Genomic DNA, 22,642 nt, shown 5'->3' with positions numbered 1-22,642 from the left:
TATATGATATTTACTTCACATCTTGATTTTGCTCAGTTAATTGTTTTATTTGCTTTACCACAAACCAATAAACCTAAAATCCCTAGCTATCTTTATGTAACTTAAGCATGTATGTGGTGACATAACAAGTGGATCATGTCTTAAGTAATAACCAAAATGGTCTGTAGTATATGGATATAGGAGGGAAACCTTATCCTAGCAACGCTAAGGATGCAACCCATTTTGTAGAATGGTCACAAGTGTTGTGACTTGTCATAGATGGTTCGATCTTGATCATACGTGTAGAGGACATGCGAACGGGGGCGTCCTATACAAAGAGTTTGTATAAGACTTGACCATGAAGTGTTAACGTCTCGAAAACACCGTTCATGACAGAGACTTCACTTCACTAAGATGACCATAGGTAACATGACCTCAATCCTGAGTGAGTTAGGAACTCCTGCCATTAAGGGCGGTGCTTTGATTTGCATGGGTGTGAGTGGCCAGGTTGCTGACTCAAACCTACCACTTTGGGGATTCGTCTGATTTGGGAGCTGGGAACTCAGCTACATAAGATGGAATTCACTCCTTCCCTAAAGCAGGGGTAAGTAAATAGATAGCTTCTTAAGGGCTGATTCCAGGGCTTGAACGATGTGCGCCACACACCTTCTCTTGGCCCGAGAGGTGTTCACACATAATTGTATTATGTTGTATTGTTCATTAGAGGGATCACTAGTACTTAAGGAGTGAGATGTAACTACAAGGCCAAAATGGTAAATTAGCCAACTGTACTTACAAGCATCTGTGAAGGGTCATCGTACTCATGATTGGTTATATCCGATGGACATATAAATATACCTGTGGTAAGAAGAGTTCAACTGTTGGTATTTAGTGGAATGTCTGGCAGTTAACGGATGATGGATCTCGTGACTAAAGAGTTTAGTTAGCTATTCATGTACCATTGGAGCTTTGAGCCATAGGTCCATGAGGTCCCCTTAGTAGCTTAGATAAAGTTGAGAATCAGTTTTTGGGTCAGTTTGAAATGTTCAAATTGACAAGAGGGAGTTCGATTATATATGATATAATTGAGTTGGTTAATTATATATGATATAATTGACTAAATGTATGAGATACAAATATTTTGGAGGAAATTGGATATAAATATTATTTATATCACATAGAGGAGAAAATACTATAGTAGATATATGATATCAAACTATAGTTTTAGAATATAATATGATTGTATTAATTAATTAATTAATTAGGCGGTTATGAGATAATTGGCTGAGTATTTCTTCGGAATCGTTCGAAAGTGAGAAGTTCGAATTCAGTTCTTGTAACTGAAGAATAAAATGAAAATTGTTTTCATTTTTTGTGAGAGACGAAAAAGAACGCAAGAAAAATCACTCACGGTGTGAATCTACACGATTGCTTAGTGGTGATGAAAATTAGCCATCAAAGACTTGATGACTAAAATTGGAGGGACGCAATATGCGATGCATGTCTTAGGTTATGCATTGATACTCATGCATCGATGGTCATGCGTTGGAATGAAACTATGTGTTAACAAATGTATGCGATGACCATGCATTCCCGTCACAAGTTTTCTTACGCTCACGCCAAGTATAACGCGAACGCAAGTTTCTCGGGTGATCTGAGGTCGAACTCAGGGACTTGTAACTAAATGCTATTCGGTGATGTGTATGCGGCGTATGAATAAAAGAATGATGGAGGGTATTAAGCTACAAACTACTCCTACTCCTATCTAACAGACAATACAATGAGAAGTATGAATGAGAGGTAGAGACACGACAACTGTTGATGCATAGTAAATGGATGAAAATAGATAAAATGTGAGGATGTCTTCATTGCAACCTTTAAGGTTGACTGTAACAAGCTTTGCGACCATGCTACACACACTTGAGCCTAATTCTAGGACGTATGCGGTCTATCTGCGATAGCGCCGAGAAGCCTATGCCTAAGCTTCCATAACCCTGTCTCTTATACACATCTAGATGTGTATAAGAGACAGATGCTACACACACTTGAGCCTAATTCTAGGACGTATGCGGTCTATCTGCGATAGCGCCGAGAAGCCTATGCCTAAGCTTCCATAACCCGCTCACGTGCTCTCGCCACACCCTGTCTCTTATACACATCTAGATGTGTATAAGAGACAGCTCACTAAGCGATGCAATGAATGTTAAAGGTGCTAAGCAAAGAAAGATGGAGATGGAATCGAAGGAAACGTAGAAATTCATTGAACACACAATGTATTAATTTCTTAATCTAAAATGTAATACAATACAATATAAGAAAAGAAGAGAAAATGAAATGACCAGCTGGAAGCAATGTCTTGCTTCCAGCGGATGTGTGTCAAGGCTACCGGTGGTGCCATGGAAGGGCGGTGGAGTTGACTCTCTCGAGATCTAGTTTCGGTTGAAGGCTCCGGTCATCACTCAGAATGGATGAAGAAGATGAAGAACTCTCAAGCTTTCTTCTAACGCGTTCGTCTAGATCACAAGGATCCACCCAAAGGTAGGAAACCTTGGATGAAAACCTTGGATGAATTGAAATTCTGCTCAGCAGCTTCTATTTATAGAGCTTGATCATCGATAGCATTAATGGACCTGCTCTGATTTTGACATTAGCGGCACGTTGGTCCTTTTCTGAATTTCGGCTGCTAATGGTGTGGTAGGTGAAATGTAAACATCATCTTTTGATTTTTTCGAGATATGCGTTGATGCTTCCATTCCACCAACCTTGTGGTAATCCTGCCATTATGGTTATCATCGTGTAGCCGTAATCTTGAAATGACCGCAATTGCTTGGTTACTGCAACTTCTACGCGATGACCGCAATCACTTGACTATCACAACTTCTATGCGATGGACGCATGCGGTTGATTACCACAACACCCATGTGTTGATCGTATGTGTTCGCGTTTGTGATGGAGAAGTTCTCTGAATGTGGTCGTTTATGCGATAGCCTGGCTTCCGCGTCTGCGTTCAATTCCTGCATTAGCTACAAAGATAGACAATTCAACGCATAATAACGCATAATAGTGGGTTAGCCGAGATTCTTAATGCTGAATGACACACACTCATTTTCTCATGAATTCCTAACATAATTGCCGCATATTCTGCTTAACAGCCCTCATAATTCTAAATAAAAGACCTAAGATGACGTGCATTTCTGCATGTCATCACTTAGCGTTGAGAGCCTATACGATAGTGCCCCTCTTCCTAAACGATCGCACACCCGCACACTAAACGATCGCCCACGATTTTTAAACGATTGGTTACGTTTACTACACGATCGCTTAGCGCGCCGAGCAGACCTAAACGATCGTTTACCTTTTGATAGATGATCGTTTAGCTAAACCTACACATCATGTACCTTTTTCTAAACGACAAGCACTCGACTATACGATAGTCTTCTACTATCTCCCACTTGTTTGTTCGTACTACACGATCGTCTTTTCCTCTTTCCTTTTACCAATTCCATCAAAATCCACCCTTTGGATTTTCACTTCGAGAATACCGAAGGCTTCGAATGGTGGTGTCGTACCCGGTTGCTGTTGGTTCGTGCAGTTGTCGATCGTTTAGATGACCGTAGGCTGGTAGGCGACTGTTTGCTGGACGATAAGGAGCGTAAAGGAGTTCGCTTCTGCTGGATTGAGTTTGATTGAAGGAAGTCTTTAACTGGTACGTTTCTTTCAGTCTTTTGTATTTTTTGTTAAAGCATGCCTGTATTAGTGTTACGATGCATTTCTATTTGTTAGAAATGTATGTGTGGTAATTCTATCACAATGAATTTCGGAAAGATCCGCTTCCGCTCGTAGATACTCTTGTTTAAGAGTTCCTTTAAGAGCGACAACGAGAAAGGTGGATAGAGAGAGCGACAGTCAGAAAGGGGAGGGAGCGAGATTGAGTGACAATGAGAGAGTGAGATTGAGCGAAGTGTTGAGAGCGAGATACAACACGAGAGAGAGAGGAATTAGTGGGAGCGACAACGATAGAGATCCATGTGTATTACTATTTGCTTAATAAAAAATGTTCTCTTGCTTTGTAGAATGACAGAAAAGTGTGTACTAATTTGATACAGATGTCATTAGGATGAGAACCAAAATTTGTATGTTGGAGGTGAGCTAACAGCAATCATTGTGCCTATTACCTTGAAGTATGAAGAACTTAAAGCTCACATTTACAGGGTTGTAAATGTAAGTTACTCAAAGTTTGATGTTGTTATGAGAGTTAAATATAAGCTTGACTTTGAAGCCCCTCCACAATACATACGGAATGACGGTGATGTTCGCTTCCTTCTTTTCCAGTACGATCTTTCTAGAGTTAAGCTATATATAACGCTAAAATTATACCATGACGAAAATGTGAATATGAGTCATAATGGTATAGGTGTAGACAGACAATACGAGGTATCATATGAGCTTAATCGAGAAGAGGGTGATATTCCATTGTCTATGAACACTCAACCATCAACATTATCAATAAACAATGACAACATTCATGCAGTGGACTTGGAAAGAGAAACTCAATGTAACGGACCTGTGCTTGATAATGAGAGATCAACATGCTTGAATTTTATGGATTGTGGTCCTTTAGAAGAGCGTGATCCTTTCGTGGTTGATAATGAAAGATCAGTAGGATTGAATTCTATGGACTGTGGTCCTTCAGAGGTGCATAGACCTGTAGTGGCTATTATTGAGAGATCAGCCGGATTGAATTCCATGTCTTTATGTTGTAAAGGGGAATTGATTATGCCTGTACCTCTTCATCTAAGATAGATGTTGAAGTTGATCAAATTTTTTTGAGTAAAAGTGATTTAAAAATGAGTTTGTCTATTCTGTTCATAAACAATAATTTTGAATATAAGGTAAAGAAGTCACCTAAGTCTTTGTTTACTGTCAAATGTATAGAGGATAGTTGTAAATGGAGCCTTCGTGGAGTGAAAATTCCAAGGTGTGACATATTTAAGATCACGAAGTATATGTGGTCGTACACATGTTCTATTGGAATTTTAAATCATGACCATAGACAAGCAACGACTGCGATAGTTGGTGAACTAATTAAAGATAAGTTTATAGGCATAGGACGTGTTTATAAACCTAGTACATCGTTGAGGATATGATGAAAGAGTACGGCGTAAATATAAGTTATGATAAGGCGTGGCGTGCAAGGGAAACCGCTTATACTTTCGCTAAGAGTACTCTAGAAGAGTCGTATGATGTTTTACATGCATATGGTGAAGCGTTAAAAATGGAGAATCTAGGTACAAGGTGTAATGACCCGAGTTCAGGAAGGGTACATGAATGAATTGAGATCACATCTGAATGAAAGTAATCCTAAGGACATGAAAGTATGGTTAAGAAAGGCTTAAAAGAATTGAAAGTTACTACCTATACCAACAAGGTGCACCTTCCTTTTCAGTGGCTCAATCATAAGAACTCCAAAGTTAAGCGTGCTTAGCTTGGAGTAATCCTATGTTGGGTGACCTCCTGAGAATCTTCCTAGGATGCATGTGAGTGAGGACAAAGCATTGTGTTGGTTTGTGGGGACAACTTTCACTTCTATAAGCATTCAAGGCAAGTGAGGATGACATAGCTAGGACGTAGGGGAATGTCATTCGTGCAGTTTTTCCCACGACATTTCATGGATTATGCACATACCACTTAGAAAATAATATTCTTTCCAACTTTAAGGATAGTTTTCTCGAATCCGTATTCTATTGTAGGTACCCAAAGGAGAGAGTACTTATATTTGGACGATCTAAATGAAGTTGAACCTCAATTTCCTTCTTTTTTGTTATTTTCTTTTTCGGTTCGACGAGAGGTGTGTATTTATCAACGACCTTTCTCTTACGTGTTGTTTTTCTACTCTCAACCATAATCTACAAAAATATAACAAAATGGTGAACATGTCGAATAATAAATATGAAGAAAAAAATTTTCGAATCACATAATGATCATACCTGTGAATCAAGATGTAGGGTGTTAGAGGAGGTCGTGATATCAAGTTGTACAGATGAATTGAGAGGTAGAGGTGGGTTAGGTGACATGGGTGGAGGTGGGGTACGTGACTTAGGTGGAGATGGGGTAGGTGACTTAGGTGGAGGTGGGGTAGGTGACTTAGGTGGAGGTGGGGTAGGTGACCTACGTACAGGTTGAATGGGTGACCGAGATAGAGTCGGGATGGAGGACATGGTGGCATCATGACCTGTCTGTGGAGTGGGGGACCTCGTCACCTCAAACACTGTGGAACCCTTCATAGACTATAATAGAGACAAAATAGTTGACAATTGTGCTTTGATGTCTCTCGTGTCCGTAGAGGTTCGATACAGGGCATCCAAGCTCGATATTGAGATGTCAATGCTCTGCATGTACAAATATACATTAGAATCAACATTGCCTCCCTCCCTGTGTACTGAAACCTCCGAGACAGAACGCTCCTCCTCAGGCTCAGGTCGTACGTCACCCAGCAGCACATCATGAAACATATCCTCGCCAGGGGTGTAAGTAGGCTGATGGATGTTTTGGTCTCCATTAGATTCATCGTCCCTCACTCCACCTTTTGAATTATACTGTTGTTCACCTTCCCCACCTTCTGAACTATTCTTTGAACTACTGCCACTCTTTGAACTACTAGAGCTCTCTGAACTCTCGATGTCAAAGTGTGCTTGTCTTATGGCCCGTTTATCAATTGGGGTGTCCCGAAACTCCTTCTCAGCATCGTACATGACAAGACTCTCTTTGACTTTTGTCTGCATTAAGGAACCCAATAAGATGGTTAGTGTACATTTAACAATCGAATAAATATAATGTGGCTAGATAGATTACACTTACATTTTGAGACTAAAAATGTCTCTCTCGAGTGCTTTGAATGATACGAGTGGGAGCATGACCACCGTAATATACGAGGCATAACTACCTTGCTCTTTCGAGTGGCAACGTTCCCTGCTATTGATGATAGGATCTCGTACGTCCACATCTAAATCCAAACAACTCAAATTTATAACTATGTAAATATTAAACCAAAGATAAAGTTAAGTTAAGGAACATCTACCTGGAATGCTTGGGGAAATCCACGGAGCGAGTACTTCACAACATAATTTTTATTTCCCCTCACCTTCTCTTTGTATAAACCAACCTTGTCGTTCAGTGCAGTCTTCAGGGTGTCGAGTGTCCTTTGCCAAATAATTGTACCCCAATCAAGATGGTTGTAGTAATCTATGTCTTCAATATCGTCAAATAGAGTACGATCAACAACATTCTTTTGCTTATTTTTACCCATCATTGCAACCTTTATGTAATATCATAGAGTAATTTTAATAGCATCATCGTCATTTTCAAATACCAAATTTTTGTATTCTTCTTCAAGTAAATTCAAGTGGAATGCGTCTGAGGTCGACTGATTACCAAAGTACCTCGTCAAAAGTTCTTGTGAGGACTTTTCACTCCATACAACTCGCGTAGGAGACCGCCACAAACCAGTGATCAATAAAAAGTCGTCCTTCAAAAATGTGACGACCTTTCCTCTGACAAAGAAACTAATCGAGTCCACTTCTGACTTCTTCACTTCCCTCAATAACATATGGTGGATTAGTGGGCTGTAAATACAAGTTTAGTGTCTACAAAGTGACCAAAAATTGTTTTCTTGAACATCTCTAGCTGTCTTTCGGTAAGCTTCTCCTTTACAATCTTGTTGCCATTGGCAACGTGGGCCAGACAAGTTACTTGCTCGGGAAACCTATCAACTTCACGAATTTTCAAAGATTTTGACATCTTAAATTACTCTTGCATTGTATGAACACTCAACTTATCAGTTAACAGGTTCGTACTAAAAAATCACTAACAAAACATACTGTTAAAGTCTCGTCTCGCTAATCTCATTCTCTCCAATCTCACTTTCTCTAATCTCACTCTCTCTTATCTCGCTCTAGCCCATCTCGCTTTCGGCCGTCTCGCTCTAGCCCACCTTGCTCTCGCAAAACTCATCCACTACCTTGTCTGACTCTAACTATATTTTCTTCGTCCTCAACCAATGCAGAACACATCAAAACCCAAAATAAAAAACAAACACGACCGATTAAACCCCAAAACCAGTTATGAACGTGACGACCGATCAAATGAAACCAACCTAAACAGACGCAAGACAACATGCAAGACAAAAGTTAAATTTACTAATTGATGCATGTTGTTAGGCGATGAAATAATGGTATAAAATGCAATGGTGGAATATGCGTTGTGCAAGCAAGCTTTCTCAGCAAGATCTAAGTATAAATCCTACTGAGTTGCCTGGTAAGCCCAAGGTCGAATACAGTATGCGATGGTAAATTTCGATTATGTTGCAGTAACAAATAAATCACATGTTGGTTGGTTTGCTGTTTGAAGTATAAAAGTTATGCGGCGAATTTGAGAAAGAGTTAATAATAAGAAAGATGCGATGAGTATGTGGGGGAACGGGTTGAGAAGGGATTTAGCTAACACTTCCTAGGATTACATTCATGTTATGCGATCATGCTACATACATACAACAGCAAATCATCTCTCAATGTAAATGCTATGGCTTCTAGTTTTAGAACGCATGCGATGTATGCGATGGTGTCTATAGGACCTATGTTTAAGCCTCTATTCTTGTCTATGTGATGACGAATGACATACACATACACAAGGCGATCGCAGACTACCATAACCCATCTCTAGGGTGCATGCGATGCATGTTGGCAAACAGAGTTTATCTCTAAGTCTCTATATCTTGCTTATGCAGATCTAATCTTACTCTCTCAAGTCTAGATTCTAACCTAGCTCTCTCAAGTCTTAGGTTCTTTCTTTAGACTCTCTCTCGAGTAGATCTAAAGGGGTGATGGATGCAACATAAGACAAGATGATCGCATGCAATGAAGATCTTAGATCATATTAGCTAAGTACTTCTCAACCTATTCGACAGTTTTAGCTACTCATGCGTATTTTAAAGAGAGTGAACAAATGTAGAAATGCAAGTTCCATTCTATATATGAAATCAAAATACAGAATGACAATGTGAAAGAAAGATAAAGAGCCTGGTAGCAATTTCTTGCTTCCCAAGGCTTTTTACACTGTTTTTCTCTACTTTACTCAAAAGATATTCTTGATCTCGTAAGAATCGGCCCACTCTCTATTTTTCATGCTCCCTAGCACTCTCTCGAGCTGACCAGGACGATCTTCCGGCATCTTTTTCCTTTTCTCGCTTCTGTCTTCTAAGTATATGAAAACTAAGAACAAGGCTAACTATCATTTATATGGTGAACTCTCTAAACTCAGCAAACTCTTTCAATGAAGGTGACCTTTGGTATTTATAGAGCTTCAGGGTGAAAAGCTTTTTCTCTCATATGATTACACTGATGGGATGACATTAATTCTCTATCTGATGCACCGAATATTTGTCACCGAAAAATTGAGTGTACTTGCTACATTGTCGTTAACGGCTTGTCAACTTAATTTCTTTGGATTGCATTTCCGCCTTGCGCCAACGCATTTTCTGCACAAAATACATAAGTTAGTTGTTTTAATGTGATGGATGCATGTGATCGCAATGTTGTGAATTTAATGCTTTTGGACGTAATATTGTATATTTTTACCATCACAATCTTGCATTGTTTTATAACTTTGCACTGTAATAACATGCATTTCTGCTCGTTATCACACCTCTAAATTTAAAACAATGCTTGTTCTCAAGCATAAGTTAAAGATTTTCTCTAGAAAGTCGGCAACCTTCTTCTTTCCTAGATTTCTCAAGGTTGCCTTATTTAAATCCTATGTACCAAAATCTCCTTAATTCTTATCCAAGTCTCTTCTTAAAATATTTCTAAAATTTAGGAATCGCAAGTTTAACCTTAAAAAAAGACTTCACTTGTTTCTAGGACATCGCATGATTTATTTCATATAAAAAACTTTTTTTTCCAACTGGGGTATTTTCAAATGATTTTTTTTATCCTTGCATATTTTAGATATATATTTTTTCTATGACCCTGCACTGATTCAAATGCCTAGCCTTCGTTTTGGCTTACCTCTACGTGTGTCGTACAGACATCCAATTACGAGCAAGGCACTCTTTCTCAATTTAAACTCATACCCATTTGGCTGCAGAGTTGCGATCATTTGTTTATGCGTTAATCACGATTCTTACCTTCATTTTGGCTTGCCCCCACGTGTATCATGCAGACATCCAATTACGAGTAGGATCCGATCACAACTTTATGATTTTTTTTTAGAATATAAAAATAGCAAGATTGAAAATGAATACCGCACCGCCAAATTTAAACGCAGCAATGTCCCCATTGCTGAAAGATTGAAAGAAGTCATGCGATGCTCTTAGAAAGTTTTGTAAAAAGTTAGTTTGAAAGAAAGTTGGCAGACCACTAACTTCTAGATATATTTCATGAGATGACTGTCCTAAAATTAAGTTGACTCTAGTATATACGAAAAAATAGAGGCATGTGTTTCATCATTGAAATCATAATTGGCAAAGTGAAATAATGCGGTGGCTTACTAAATTAATCAATGTTAAATGATTGCGCCGACTAAAGAGGATGCGATGAAAAAATTATCAAAGTTAAAAATGATATGTGATAGAGCGAAAGTTGGAATAAACAAAGTCAAGGAAAGATACAGCCCCCGAATTTGCTCTGTCACCCGCATTACTTGTGATCGCATCCTTTTCTACGACGAACTACTCTCTTTGATTGCGGTGGTAGAATAAGGTAGTTGCATCTTTCGCGTAGCTCCTTCACAATTGTTCACCACGATCGTTGCAAGGAAAACATTGAGAGGGTTAAATAAAAGATAGAGTTAGCAAAATCGTTTACCACGATCATTCAAGACGATCGCATTCTCCCTTTTTTTTCTTTTTTTTTTTTGTTTAGAAATGAAAAAGGACAAATATACAATGCAGATAAAAGAAAGGTACGAAAGTCCATAAATCGTTGATAGGAAAAGGATATCCCAAAGAATTGCGTCCCTGATGAGTTTGAGATGCATAGTAACGTAGGGACTTCTTATTTCAATCTGGGCTTTTTACGTCCAAGGCGACTTCCTCTTCTTTTCTTGGTCTTCTCGGATCTTGATTGCCTTAATCTAGAGCTTTTCCCCATTGACGTTCATTATAATCTCCCCCTTATGCACATCAATTCTGAGCGCGACCGTCGAGAGGTATGGTCGTCCAATATGAATGGACGCATTTCGTCCGTTTATAGTCCCAGAATGATGGAGTCTAAACGGTAAGGTGAATTTTCAATTAAGACTGGCGAAATCTTTTCAGCTTACCTGGAGTATCGGGATCTGTCCGCAAGCAGGAGAGTCTTCGTCGTGGGCCGTTAGTTTGCCCATATTCAATCGTTTGAAGATTGATAGCGGACATTAAGTTTATCTTGCCAAGATCACATAGTGCTTGACCAATGTAGACCCATCCATTGAGCATGGGTATCGTGAAGCTTCCTGGTCGCTCATTTTTGTGGAGTATAGTATTTTTGCGTGACTGCCACTATAGCGATCTTACCTTATCATTGTTTCTTTTTCAATCCTTGCAGGCATGTGGTAGCTGTACTTCTATTTCGTGCTCTAAAAGCTTGATGGTGGGCGCAACTTCTGGGTTTATCTTCTGGGCTCTTCTAATCATATGTCAACGGCTCTTGATTATCACCGCATTTGAGTTGGTCCGGGTGGGCTCTTCCCCCTTTTTCTGCTGTCGTTTTTTCACTTATGCAAGGAGATTGCTAGGCATTGTTCCTTTCCTGTGACCCTAGAGTTGCCAAGGGAGCTCAGTTGAGCTTGCAATGCTCCTTGCGGTCTATTTTTTAGTTCGCCAAATCTTCCTATTTGAATCTCAAGATTTCGGATGGACGTCGCTTGATTTTGAAGCACTGATTCTTTTCTCAATATACTGCTTTAGTAAGCTCTTTATAGATGAATTTGCGATGCCTGCGAACTGCTGGCTTGAATTTTGCGGTTGACCGTTTGTTCCGGGAAAAATCCTGGTGGCCTTTCTTTTGTGCCCACTGGTTGAAAATTGTGTTTCTTGATTTTTTCACGCGAAGTTAGGGTGGTTTCTCCACCCGGGGTTGTACGTATTAGAGAAAGGATTATTCTTTATGAAGCATATGACTGCGGATCCTTGGCATTTTTCAATCGAATATGCTTCTCCACAGTGACACAACTTGGTTGTTTGAGCAATTCAAATTGCGTTGACCTACCCTTTTTGTGTTTCCGTCTATTGATTGCGATGCCTTGTACAAACTCATCATCGCGTTCATTAGGTTTGTAGGATGCGATGGCCCATTATTCGCGTCACTATCTTAATTTATATCTTTGATCGCTTTCTCTCCAGTCCTCGTGATTTTTGGAATATTATCAAAGTATATTTTTTGCCTCGTCATGTTTTATCCAGCAGACCTTTAGCTACTGCCGCATTGGCAACCGTCTGCGATGCAGGGTTCAGTTTCGTGGTAGAAAATCTCCAATCTGTATCAATCTGGTAAGCCGTTATGCGGGCAATCTCTTACCAGCCTCTTAAACCTCACCCAAGCATCACTGAGTGATTCGTCAATTTCCTGTTCAAAATTCGATAATTAACTTCCTCCTTCTTGCGTTCTCTGTTGGAGAAGTATTTCTTCATGAACTTTTCCACTACTTGTTCCCATGATGTTATTTCCCTGGGTCGAGAGAATAAGCCATTTCCTTGCTTGATCGCATAAGAAAATGGGAACAACGTTCGAACCTCCTCAGCAGAGATATTTGGGAACACAAAAGTGTTGCAAGATTTCAATGAAACTCCAGAGATGGGCGTGGGATCCTCGCCACGCCTGCCACCAAACTGTCCGGCCATTTGAATCATTTGCACATAACCGGATTCATTTCAAACCTTGATTCGTCCAGAGCTGGCCTCATGATTCCTGAGGAGAAATCATATAGGTTGTGTGACGCATAGTCTCGGATGGGTCTATTGTGGTCATTCGTCGGGAGGATGGGGTTGGCCATTATATTGTTTGCATTTGCGACACTTTCTTCCGGTTGTTCCGCCATTCTTGGAATTCTGTCTTGTTGTTGTTGGCGGTTGTTTCTCAATCTTCGTTAGAACGCTCTTTCAAGCTCTGGGTTGTAATTCACCAAAGATTGAAAGCTGCAAAGAAAATAAAAAAATTACCGTTAGCACAATGTATTTCTGTAGTCCCTGGTAACGGTGCCAAAGACTTGATGTGTGTTGTTATGCGATGAAATAATGGTATAGAATGCGATGGTAGAATATGCGTTGTGCAAGCAAGTTTTCTCAACAAGATCCAAGTATAAATCCTACTGAGTTGCCTGATAAGCCCAGGGTTGAACACAGGGCCTAGGGATACAGTATGCGATGGTAAATTTCGATTACGTTGCGGTAACAAATAAATCATAATGTTGGTTGGTTTGCTATTTGAAGTATAAAAGCTATGCGGCGGATTTGAGAAAAGAGTTAATAATACGAAAGATGCGATGAGTATGCGAGGGAACGGGTTGAGAAGGGATTTAACTAACACTTCCTAAGATTGTGTTCATGTTATGCGATCATGCTACATACATACAACAGCAAATCATCTCTCAATGTAAATGCTATGGTTTCTAATTTTAGAACGCATGCGATGTATGCGATGGTGTCTATAGGACCTACGTTTAAGCCTCTATTTTTGTCTATGCGATGACGAATGACATACACATACACAAAGCGACCGCATACTACCATAACCTATCTCTAGGGTGCATGCGATGCATGTTGGAAAATAGAGCTTATCTCTAAGTCTCTATCTCTTGCTTATGCAGATCTAATCTTGCTCTCTCAAGTCTAGATTCTAACCTAGCTCTCTCAAGTCTTAGGTTCTTTCTTTAAACTCTCTCTCGAGTAGCTCTAAAGAGGTGATGGACGCAACATAAGACTAGATGATCGCATGCAATGAAGATCCTAGGTCATGTTAGCTAAGTATTTCTCAAACCATTCGACAGTTTTAGCTACTCATGTGTATTTTAAAGAGAGTGAACAGATGTAGAAATGCAAGTTCCATTCTATATATTAAATCAAAATACAGAATGACAATGTGAAAGAAAGATAAAGAGCCTGGTAACAATTTCTTGCTTCCCAAGGCTTTTTACACTATTCTTCTCTACTCTGCTCAAAAGATATTCTTGCTTTCGCAAGAGTCGGCCCGCTCTCTGTTTTTCACCCTCCCTGGCACTCTCTCGAGCTAACCAGGACGATCTTCCGGCATCTTTTCCCTTTTCTCGCTTCCGCCTTCTAAGTATAAGAAAACTAAGAATAATGCTAACTATCGTCTATATGGTGAACTCTCTAAACTCAACGAACTTCTTCAATGAAGGTGGCCTTCGGTATTTATAGAGCTTCAGGGTGAAGAGCTTTTTCTCTCATATGATTGCACTGATGGGATCACATTAATTCTCTGTCTGATGAGCCGAATATTTGTCACCAAAAAGTTGAGTGTATTTGCTACAGTGTCGTTAACGGCTTGTCAACTTAATTCAGAGTCGACCGTCATCAACTTTCTGTCCCATCGTGATTTATTAAGCTTTCACCTTGATGTGTGGGCTTTATGTGGCCACCTTCTTGAGCAGATTTTCGCGAGCGCATATGATCGCATAGCCTTGCGGTCGCAATCTCTTAATGCGCTCGGACGTTAATTTCTTCGTATCGCATTTCTGCCTTGTGCCAATGCATTTTCTGCACAAAATACATAAGTTAGTTGTTTTAATGCGATGGACGCATGTGATCACAATGTTGTGAACTTAATGCTTTTGGACGCAATATTGTATATTTTTACCATCGCAATCCTGCATTGTTTTATAACTTTGTGCTGTAATAACGTGCATTCGTTATCACTAACCTAGTAAAGAACTTCGATTACGGCAGTAGATGGACGATGGTTTTGCAGAGCGAGATTGAATGACACTTGCACGAGAATTTTGAGCGTGGGATAACCGTTGAGTTTGAGCGTAAGAGTATCGTTTAGATTAGAGGGGCATTTTTGTAATCTCATACCGTGATGACGTAAGCAGAGGGTCAATTGACAGATCTTTAAAAAAAGGGGTCATTTGGCATTATGGACCGAAATATTAGGTCATTAGCCCAAATTTTTCGATAAACTTTGCATTTAAAGAAGTCTTATTGACATGGAAAAATTATGTATGAACTATTTTAAAACGAAATTCTAACCAAGTGTCTAATTTATTTTAGTTCACAATAGAGTGGAAATTTTGAACTTCTGACTCTTTTAGTTTGTTTAGAGTATAAAATGATCTTTAACTTAAATTTCTAATGCAAGAGTAGAACAAGTCCATAATCATTTTTATACCAATAATTTGTGAAAATTAAAATTTTGGTTTAGAAAATTTGGACTAGAACCTTAAGTTTCCAAATGAGTTTAAAACATAGTTTTAAAAAGTTCCTAAATTGATTTGATAGATAATTTACTAAACAAAAATGTGACGTAATAGTCCATTGTTGACTCCATTCATTACTTACCATAAAAGAAATGTTGAATCCTTAAATTAAAATGAAATATAATCAAATGATGTGTTAAATGTGTTAAATGTGGAGTAAAATTAGTATGTACTAGCGTAGTACTAGAATGTTTCCCATGTGGATGGAAAAAGACTACATCCATTCATTACTTGCTATAAATGAAGCATTTAAACATTATTTCTAATGGGGTATAAAATAATGGATAGAAACTTGAAGACAGCAATCAAAAGAAAAGAATGATATAATTTGTTTATGAGTTTCTATCTAGGACTTAAAATTGAATCAGAACCAATTGAAGTGTAAGAAAAGTTGAGATTATTAGGTGGCCTATGTGAGGTGGTTCTATTGTGAGCCATTTCTTGACATTCAATGAGTTGTTTCACCACATCACTCATTTCAGGCCTTTGTGATGAAGTTGGGAGTGTGCAACACAAAGCTAGCTCCATAAATTTTGTAGCTGAACAGCTTTCAATGCAGCCTTCTAACCTTTGATCCACAATGCTTTGGCTGTTACCTTCTAAAATCAAAGCCTTTGCCCAATCCACTATGTGTATCTCATTTTCTGAACTCTTCATTATCACTGCCTTTCCACTTATCAGCTCAAATAACACAATCCCAAAACTGTATATATCACTTTTCTTGCTGAAGTTTCCACATAAATGAATCCTGCAACAGCTTTTTATGTCTTAGTTTTCTTCTTTCCCCCCCTTTTTTTGTGTGTATGTCCACAAAATGCTTCCTTTAATATCGTTAACCGACTAATGACAAGTCATACGTATTGAACAAATGTTGGTTGATTTGACATAACGTGATGGATTGTCGATAGAAAGAATTGGATATATAGTTAAAGAGAAAAAAAAAGTTACATGTTCTATGAAAGGGATTTGATATGTTGCTTCAAAGAGAAGGTATGTTGGACTTTTTGTTATTTGTTGTCTTGCCAAATCAAACCAATGTTTGTTCAATAGACATGTCATGTCAAAATTTAGTTCATAGTGTTAAAAAGGAAACTACCTTACAAAATCAAGGTTTAAATACTACTTTGGTCCATGAAGTTTTGACTTTGGTTCATTTTGGTCCTTATAGTTTCGAAATATTCATATTGGTCCTTGTACTTTCAACTTTAGTTCATTTTGGCCCATATACTTTTAAAAAGTGACCATTTTGGTTCCTTCACTTCATTTTTTAGGGGACTAAAAGGATCCCTTTTAGTAAGTAGATGAACCAGAATAAACATTTTAAAAGTATAGGGATCAAAATAAATAAAAGTTGAAAGAAAATCAAAATTACAAGAACCAAAGTAATATTTAAAAATTTTAAAGTTAGGAACTAAAAAAACAAGTCATTTAAGACTAGGAAGATAAAAAGAAATAATTGATAATTGATACTTACGTAGGGTCAAGATATCCAAAGGTGCCAGCAGGGCGTGTGGCCAAATGAGTATCATTTTCATTTGCAAATATCCTGGAGAGTCCAAAATCTGATATTTTAGCTTCCAAATTTTCATTCAATAAGATATTTGAAGTCTTCAAGTCTCTATGAAGTATAGGTGGTTTGCAACAATTGTGCAAATATTCCAGCCCTGCAGTTTGTTTATTATATGTCACAAACTAGAAGGGTAAGTAGAAACAAAAAAATACAAGTTTTGTGTAAATACACCTTTTGCTGCATCAACTGCAATTTGGAGTCTTTGCATCCAACTCAAAACTGTTGTGCTTGAATCTGCAAAAAATTGTAAAGAAAATCATCTTATGTAGTCACAAACAATAAAACCCGAAATCAATATTTGATTTCGACCCTAGGGATTGAGTTATATATGGATTTTGTTTGTGATCATAGCTCTTGACAAAGAAAAACTTCTCCGACATGCAACTCAAAACATGAATTAAAAAAAAAAAAAAAGTTGTAAAAGCTCTTAGCTAAAAAAATCTCTTCTATAAAGATTGTATACTAATTACCAGATAGATGTTTGCGTAGATTTCCATTAGCCATAAATTCATAAATGAGAGCCTTGTTCTCGGCCTCATCACAGTAACCAATGAGAGAAACCAGATTTCTATGATGAACAATGGTTAATATTTGAGCCTGCATTTTAGAACATAATATATGTCAGGTTCTAGTTATTTAGGTCGCATTTGGTAATCATTTGACTTTTGAAAATTAAGTTTATAAACATTACTTCTATCTATAAGTTTCTTTGTTTTGCTATCCACTCTGTACCAATATTTTAAAAAACTAAGTCAAGTTTTGAAAACTATGAAAAGTAGTTTTTGTTTTTAGAACCTATTCAAGTGTTTTTGTTGAAAACTATAATTGAAAAAATAGGAGTAAACAAAGAAGAAATTTCAAAAATAGAAAACTAAAAACGAAAATTGTTACCAAATGACAGAAAAAGAACTGAAACCTCTGCTTTGAATTCTTTGGCGCCTTGCCGTGACGATGCAGACAGCAACTTGATAGCAACTTGAATTTTGTCACTCAGTACACCCAAATATACTTTTCCAAATCCTCCTTCTCCTATAGTTGTTTTCAAGTTCTCTGTTATAACCAATATCTCAGAGTAGTGAACCTGTTGGTTCTTTGATTTAAGCAATCTTTCTTGTATTGATCTTTTGAGATGTTCTGCAACAAGGAAAATCAACACATTTTGGTTCATTCTAGTCACTCATCATTCAGGAAATTTTTATCCTTTTTACCCGAGTTAAAAGTTTTTTTTTTACTTGAAATGTGCTGGAATTAACGAAGTACAGAAACAGAAGCAAGTGAAATGAGAGATTTACCTCTTTGTTTTCTTCTTTTGTAGAGTACAAGAGTAACCATTAGGATAGGTAAGAGCACAGCTACAATAGTGGAGAGAATTATAAGAACCAAGTACTTGTTCTTCTTGTTATCACATCTAAGTGATGTACAAAGATCTGGATTTTCACCAACACTTGCACAAGCAGAAGACAATATCAGTTTTAACCAAATGAATTTTCATTTGCATTTTCTGTTAGTGTGGTAATTTAATATGAGAACATTATATTTAGGCCAATTTGGAATGATTTTCTTAGTACTTGCTAACACTTTTTTTTTTGCACTTGCAAACATATTTTTATGCACTTGAAAAATCATTTCAAACAAACAACATGACAATAAAGAAAACTAAACAGAAAATATGAGAAGTAACTTGGAGCCTATTTGGATCGACTTTTCAAATGGTTAAAACCATATTTTTTATGAAAATACTTTGTAATTAAACACTTGGAAAGCCATTCCAAACCCGCCCTTGGAATGAAGTGTAGGGGAAATAACCTTAAAGTGAGTGATTTAGCTTCAGCCCTTTGCAAGAGAACTTCAGGAACTGAGCCTGTGAGCTTGTTGCTGGTTAAAATGCTGCAAAAAACAGTAGAGGGATTGATGGCCTTCAATTTTCGTCTTGAGTTTCATGTTCTAGATGCCAGCACTAAAACTAAAAAACTTACAGAACTCTTAAATTTGGCGAATTTGTTAAGAATTCTGGCAGCTCTCCAGTCAACTCATTGTAGGACAAGTCCCTGATAGAGAACAAGCTTATTAAGTTTGCAGAAATCTTCTATATGGATATGACAGGACCAAACATTTAAACAGAAATGGATAGAAAATAGTATTGAAATAAGAAAGTAAAATTGCAAAAATCAAATAACTTCCAGAAGCATGGATTCTCCTAAAAACTACCCAAACCCAAAGCACTTTGACAAACTGTTTTACTAATGACATTTATGCTCTCCTAATATCCTAATAATATCTCTAATGTAAATCCATACTAAGAATCCTAACAGAGAGACACTTACAGAGTTTGCAACATTGTTAGATTTGATATGTAAGAGGATATTTCACCTGTCAATCCACTTGCTGATAGATTCCTGTACACAAGATTTTGCATTTTCTCATGAATTAATGTGATCCATTCTCTAAAATCTGAGCTTCATAAAAGACTTGGACTTACAAGTAAATGATTCTTGGAGCAGTTGCATTGCTACAAGTCAATCCACTCCAAGGGTATCCCGTTGGCACACATGGATCTCCTTGCCAATCCCTCTTTATCCCATAAGTTGACCTTATATTGGTAATTGCATTCACTAATGATCCAAAGAAAAATCACATTACTATTCATCAACTCTCAATAAACTCAAAGAGTGCATTTAAAGAAGCATACCATCTCCTTGATTTGTTTCCAATTCTATTATGTCTTTCACATAATATACCTCGAGCGCATTGATGATGGGAGGCAGCGTTGCGTTGTCGGTTGAAACGAAAGAAAATAAATGTAAATTTGCTGCATCCAATGGATCTCCATTGGAAACAGTTAGTGTGGACAAGTAACTTGGAATTAGAGGTCCATAAAAAAAATTCCCATTGTAGGTGATATTGAACACTCTGCTTTGGTTGGGTTGAAGCTCAACAACTTCAGCAAAGTGCATAAACACATAATATTTAGACGAGTTTTTTGTATTCCACCTGATCTCGTTTACAGTGGAAGCAGTTTTCATCACAATGGATGGAACTTGATAATTGTTCTGCTCAACAACACCTGTTGTGGCACTGGCTCTAACTGGTTCTTGGTCGTTGTAGTTAATCGTCGACCAAATTCGATCGTAAGCATCGATAGGGAATCTTTAAAAAGCGAGAGCAGCCACATAATAAACAAAACAATATAAGTCAGTATCTCACTTTTAGTAGTAAAATTTTGTTTCTGCAAAAATAGAGCTTAAATACCTGTATTTTTGGTTAACTGATGGACCGAAGTCGAATCGAGACTGAAGTGATAAGGATCCGGAAACTGCTTGATAAGTGATGTTAAGTAAGGGTCTAAATTCTAAGGATGAAATAATTGGCACTCCATTCCCTATATTGATGAAACACATATGAACTTCATTTGAGGAGGTAATATGTATGAGCTCAATGAAAGGTTCCGTGTGTATGTCAATGAAGTTTACTCTCTCCCAGAAGCTATTCCCAATATAGATATCAAATTCTGGCAGCAAATTCAGGCCGTCGTAATTCTCGTACAAGAAACTCGCTCGAATCAAATATTTAGTACCATTTACAATGCTTACATTGTAACAGTTCCTGATTCCTTGAGGGAAGCTTCTAAGAGTCTTCAATTGCCTTGGAAATGGATCATTATTAGATCCAAATCTAGAACCTATGCTTTCACTTACTCCACTTTTTACATAGGGTGCATCAGAAACATAGCTAATATTGTTTGATGTTTCAGTATATCTTGTACCTTCTGGTGATCCACAGTCTAAACTAATGAAGCCTAAGAGACAAATAACATATCATTAAATCACTCATCAATCCAAAAGCTTAAGTTGATGGATTATAGTAAATTCAAATATATCGATACTTTTAACACTCTCCTTCTCTCATGGATTTGAAAGTTATTCCCTATATCACAACTTCCTACTTTGATATGATGTTAAGTCACCAATAAACCCAAAAGTTTAAGTTGATGGATTACTAATAAATTTAAATATATCAATACTTTTAATAAATAAAGTTTAACCTTCTCAGTCTCTCTTTATATATATAATGTGAAAGAAGTTGGAGAATGTTGTTACCTGATTGATCCAAAGCTCGAACAGGAAGTAGAAGAGTCAATGTCAATGCCAAAGCACTTGGGAAAAAAGCAGACAAGAAATGGCTTGATGCTCCCATTATCATCATCCTCTTTATGTTGAGTATATACCTTTCCCTGCATTGATTGGTGAGAACTGATCAGAAAACAGCCATTTTTGCAGCTTGAGACATAAATGGCAAGCTTTTGATGATAATGGAAAGTCAACATAAGAGGAATTCCCTTCACAGAACGGAAGATTGGAGAAGTTAAATTAAGTACTTTGGGCACATGGGATACCTTTGACTTTATATTCAACAAGTTTAATTGGATTAGTAGAGTTTTTAAGTCCTTAATGATTTTGTGACAGCTATCAATGTATGACCACAAGTCTTAGTTCAACTTAAAATCATCTGGTGCTAACTTTTTAAATGTTTTTTTTTCCGGTTAAAATACTACAGGCCAACATTGAAGTTTGCGTCTCCATTTTTAAAAGTGTTTAAGAATTTTTTTTAAAAGTATCAAATAAATTCTTAAACTTTCAATTTTGTATTTCCAATAAATCCTTGGTAACATCAATTTCTTTTTAGAAAAAATCAATTGATTTATTAGATATAAATTTAAATTTTATATCTAACAAATTCATAAACTTTCAATTTTTGTATCTAGCAAGTGTGTGAATTTTAAAAAATTTAAAAGTCCATGAACTAAATTTATAATTTTAAAATTTTACTCTAATCGAGAGTTTTTCTTTTTCTTTCCCATTTAGATTACATCTATGAATTTTTTTTTTTTTTTTGGGGAAAAGAGAGAGAAAGAAGAGTACATATATGAGATTATGTTATGATTACGTATGATTCTCATATTAGTTGTAAAATAATGATACTTTGATATGTTTTATTTATTGATTCATTTAATATAAATTGTAAATTTATCAGCTAGTTTATGTTGATTTTATATTAGATTTTCAGTTGTCAAAATATCATCAATGTTTTGAACTAACACGTCGGGAATAACATTTCTTCTCCATGTTGGAGTTTTACTATCCTCTTGTTGAAAACTTGTTTGAAAAAAAATAGTGTTTATTTTACCAATTTTTAGAAAATGAAAAACAAAAAGGTAAACAGATAGATGGGAAAATAAAAGGAAGTTTGATAACCATTTATTTTTTCTTTTTTTAAAAAAACTAAACTTTAAATACTATTTCTACAACTTTTTTTATAGTCGAGAACTTCTATATTTTAGTTAATGCTTTCAAAAATTAAGTCAAGTTATAAATACTTAAAAATAGAATCTTCAAAAACTTATTTTTGTTTTAAAAATTTATAAGTGTTTATTTAAGAAAGGTAAAAATCATAATAGAAAAAATGGAAGGAAACAAACATAATTTTTTTAAAAATAAAATTATTATTAAATGGGGTCTAAGCTTTCAAATCTAAATATAATTTAAGTTCAAACTCTTTAAAAATACCCTCATCTTCGTTACTATATACTACTATTAGAGAATGATTAATGAATGGTTAAATTATAAA

At 36.9% G+C, this 22,642-nt stretch overlaps 1 protein-coding gene and 1 non-coding gene across 2 annotated transcripts; one reads left to right on the top strand and one right to left on the bottom strand.

The window, feature by feature from the left end:
* The first annotated feature begins 12,504 nt into the window (after positions 1-12,504).
* LOC120087461 lies at positions 12,505-12,609 on the top strand. Its single transcript, XR_005484602.1, has one exon. It is a non-coding gene; the product is annotated as a small nucleolar RNA R71 (small nucleolar RNA).
* Positions 12,610-15,720: 3,111 nt separating this feature from the next.
* LOC120084467 (probable LRR receptor-like serine/threonine-protein kinase At1g05700) lies at positions 15,721-21,344 on the bottom strand. The gene is made up of 13 exons (XM_039040252.1): positions 21,115-21,344; positions 20,267-20,813; positions 19,707-20,164; positions 19,497-19,629; positions 19,342-19,413; positions 18,994-19,065; positions 18,824-18,904; positions 18,310-18,461; positions 17,934-18,151; positions 17,488-17,614; positions 17,189-17,251; positions 16,922-17,111; positions 15,721-16,195 (listed from the first exon to the last, which is right to left on the bottom strand). Exons 1-13 carry the CDS (start codon positions 21,218-21,220, stop codon positions 15,790-15,792), a joined length of 2,625 nt encoding a protein of 874 aa, XP_038896180.1. The 5' UTR covers positions 21,221-21,344; the 3' UTR covers positions 15,721-15,789.
* Between the last annotated feature and the right edge of the window lie 1,298 nt (positions 21,345-22,642).

The sequence above is a fragment of the Benincasa hispida genome, chromosome 9, assembly GCF_009727055.1.
Source record: "Benincasa hispida cultivar B227 chromosome 9, ASM972705v1, whole genome shotgun sequence".
NCBI classification, from domain to species: domain Eukaryota; kingdom Viridiplantae; phylum Streptophyta; class Magnoliopsida; order Cucurbitales; family Cucurbitaceae; genus Benincasa; species Benincasa hispida.
This window is presented reverse-complemented; position numbering and strand designations above follow the sequence as displayed.